Source organism: Nematolebias whitei, chromosome 14 (genome assembly GCF_014905685.2).
Source record: "Nematolebias whitei isolate Nwh7 chromosome 14, NemWhi1, whole genome shotgun sequence".
In the NCBI taxonomy this organism is placed as follows: Eukaryota; Metazoa; Chordata; class Actinopteri; order Cyprinodontiformes; family Rivulidae; genus Nematolebias; species Nematolebias whitei.
In genome coordinates, this window is record NC_056511.1 from 29,923,922 (window position 1) to 29,926,967 (window position 3,046).

General features: G+C 40.8%; 1 protein-coding gene across 1 annotated transcript in view; it reads left to right on the forward strand.

Annotated features, from left to right (window-relative positions):
• The first annotated feature begins 2,218 nt into the window (after positions 1-2,218).
• Positions 2,219-3,046, forward strand: part of shpk (sedoheptulokinase) — a 14,230-nt gene continuing 13,402 nt past the window's right edge. The window contains exon 1 of the mRNA XM_037687655.1: positions 2,219-2,232. Coding sequence (XP_037543583.1) covers positions 2,219-2,232 — 14 coding nt within the window. The remainder of the gene's footprint in view (positions 2,233-3,046) is intronic.

Below are 3,046 nucleotides of genomic sequence, written 5' to 3' on the forward strand. Positions count from 1 at the left end.
TAGAATTTACAAAAACAGAATGGGAGGCAGATTTTTTAGTTAGGGTTGGCTTGAGTTTCCTGAGCTGTCCCTTAGTTATGTTACTATAGGCTTAGACTGCTGGAGAACAAACTGACCACAATCTTCACTCTGCTACGGTCTTTACTTACTCTGCTCAACCTGTTTTATTTTTTCTATCCTTAATATGTGTTTTTTTTTGTCTTTCAGATACACCTGGACCTACCATTCTGTGTTCATCTGTCTCTCCTTCCTGTCCTCTTAACCAGTCGGTCAAAGCAGATGGCCGCTTGTCCTGAGCCTGGTTCTGCTGGAGGTTTCTTCCTACAGGATTTAGCAAAAAGGAAAGTCTTAAGCCTAGTTTTAAAACTGGATAATGTGTCAGTCTCACGGACAGAGATTGGAAGTTGGTTCCACAAGACAGGAGACTGATAACTTTTAAAAAGGGAGTTTTTCCCCTTTCCACTGTTGCCACTGTGCTTGCTCAGGATGGGAGACTGCAACGAAGCCAAGAGTCAACTGGTCTGCTGGATTCCTTAGATAGAGAACTTTACTAATTGGCTTTTATGTATGTGAATGTTTCTGTAAAGTGTCCTGAGACAACTTTGTTGTGATTTGGCGCTATATAAACTGAATTGAATGAATGAAGCGTGGAGTCCTGGTTCAGTGAGCCGCTGCTTCAGATTCACCTGAAGCACTTTAGATGTCTTCATCATTGTGCAGTCTGTAAAAACTCTGGACTCGAAAACTTTGAAGCTCTAAAACATGTTGAAGTATCGAGCACTGACTCCAAATTTAAGCTGCTCTCAATGTAACGAGTCTGTATGGATCAGCACAACACCTGACTCAGGACAATATTTAAAAAAAAGTTTTATTTATTAAAGGCGTTCGTCTGGGGAGGATCCGAGCCTCGGTTCTGGTCCAATTTATGAAGACAGACAGGTTAGTGACTGCAAAAAGGTTCTGGGAGCTGAGAGAGGTGGTGTGCACGTCACTAACCTTCTGTGGCAGGAGCAGGGCTGAGACAGAGAATGTTGGAGGGCTGGGCAGGAAATAGAATCCAGGGACGTAGCAGGGGTCGAGCCAGGAGCTGTGTAAACAGGCAAAAGGATGATCCGTAGTCGTGGTCGAAGAGGAGAGCGAGGTTGTACTGTGTAGGCCGAGAGCGTGGTATCCAGACAGGGGCAAAGTCAAAGCGAGGAGTCAAGAGTGAAGCTGTGGTCAAAAACAAAGAAACTAGGAACAAGAGAATGCTGGATAAATTACTGGCTGTGAGGCTTTCAATAATCTGGCACTGAGGAGAGTGAGAGTGGAGCTTAAGTAATGAGCTGAAGAGGTGTGGCAGGTGAGTGGTGATTGCAGAGACAGGGTGCAGCAGATGAGTGCAGATGGCTGAGAGAGAGTGACAGGAGCAGAAAATGGGTGATAGGCAGTGCAGGATCAAACAGGATAAAATAAACAGAAACTGAGGGGGATCCAGGGGCGAACTATGACACTCAAAGAAACTCATCAGAAGGAATTCAACTCTTCGCCCATGTCTGTGTGTGTCCTGTTAGCAAAATATTTTATGAACCACTAGACAGGATGTCTGACACTCTCAGAAAGTAATCATTTCATGTTCATTAACCTGTGGAGTCAGTCCATTCAAGATGGCCGCCACAGCTAAGTGACCTTTACCACAAATAGTTGTGAATAAATCAGTTCCATGGAGCTGAGATGTTGGTGTGGTAGTAGCTGGGAGTCATTCACAGCACATACTCTGAGTGCTAACAGATCACACAATATTTGTTTTGAAAACTTTGCCATTACCTGCTGGAGTCAAGTAATCTCTTTCTGTTAGCAAAATATCTCATGAATGAGTGGAGGGATTTGAATGAAACTCTTAGGAAGTGATGATTAGATTTTTGTCAACAACCGATTAACTTTTGGAATCCTCTCCACCTTAACCAACACAGAATTAGCTTTAGCTTGGTCAATTTTAACAATATTCATGTTTTTATTATTAAATGATCCTTGTACTTTTATGATATATTTATAATTTTTACTTAAATCAGACAAGTGCAAATATTTCTTTATAATCATTCCAGATTCTTCCACAACCTTCTAACAAAACCTGTTGGATTCATTACTGTCTCAAGAATAAAAATACTAATAAAAGTTAAAAACAATTAGTTTAAAAGCTTTGTTTGTTCTTAAAAAAAAACAGAATAAAGAACATAGCATGAGGTTCATGAGGTAAAACAACTTATTGGCCCTGAATTTAAAAAATAAACTGGTTTAGTTTTAAAATGGACCAAGTGCAAAATAAAAAAAAACAACTAACAAGTGGCTTTGCCTTTTAGTTAATATATGTTTTATGAAAGTGTAATTTAAGAGACATATACCAGTTAATATCCAAACTTACCAGTAAAGTAGTCCACATTTTTCACACCCATTAAAGCTCAGCCTCAATCTGACATTATCTGAGGTGACATCTTGTGTCAATAAGACCATCATGGAAGAATTTAAATTTATCTGTAATGTCTGGTCAGAGACACGAATCTGCCTGGGGTTCAGAGCTGCTCTCACACATCTGGACTGATGTTTGCTGATTGAAAGATTCAGCCTAAAGCCCAACCCTGTGATAGAACATTTATTAGTCACATGTTTCTTTAATGTTAATGTATCTGGTTTCAAAGGAGCTGCCTTTCAAAGCTTGACTCCTCGATTGTTTGATTTGATGCAGTAACGCGTCCTTTCCTCACATTTCCTTCATGCCGTTTGTTCAGTTACACGCTGTATATCGCCCGTTTGTTCAGTTACACGCTGTATATCGCCCGTTTGTTCTGTTACATGCTGTATATTGCCCGTTTGCTCTGTTACATGCTGTATATCGCCCGTTTGCTCTGTTACAAGCTGTATATCGCCCGTTTGCTCTGTTACATGCTGTATATCGCCCGTTTGTTCTGTTACGCTGTATATCGCCTGTTTGTTCTGTTACACGCTGTATATCGCCCGTTTGCTCTGTTACACGCTGTATATCGCCCGTTTGTTCTGTTACACGCTGTAT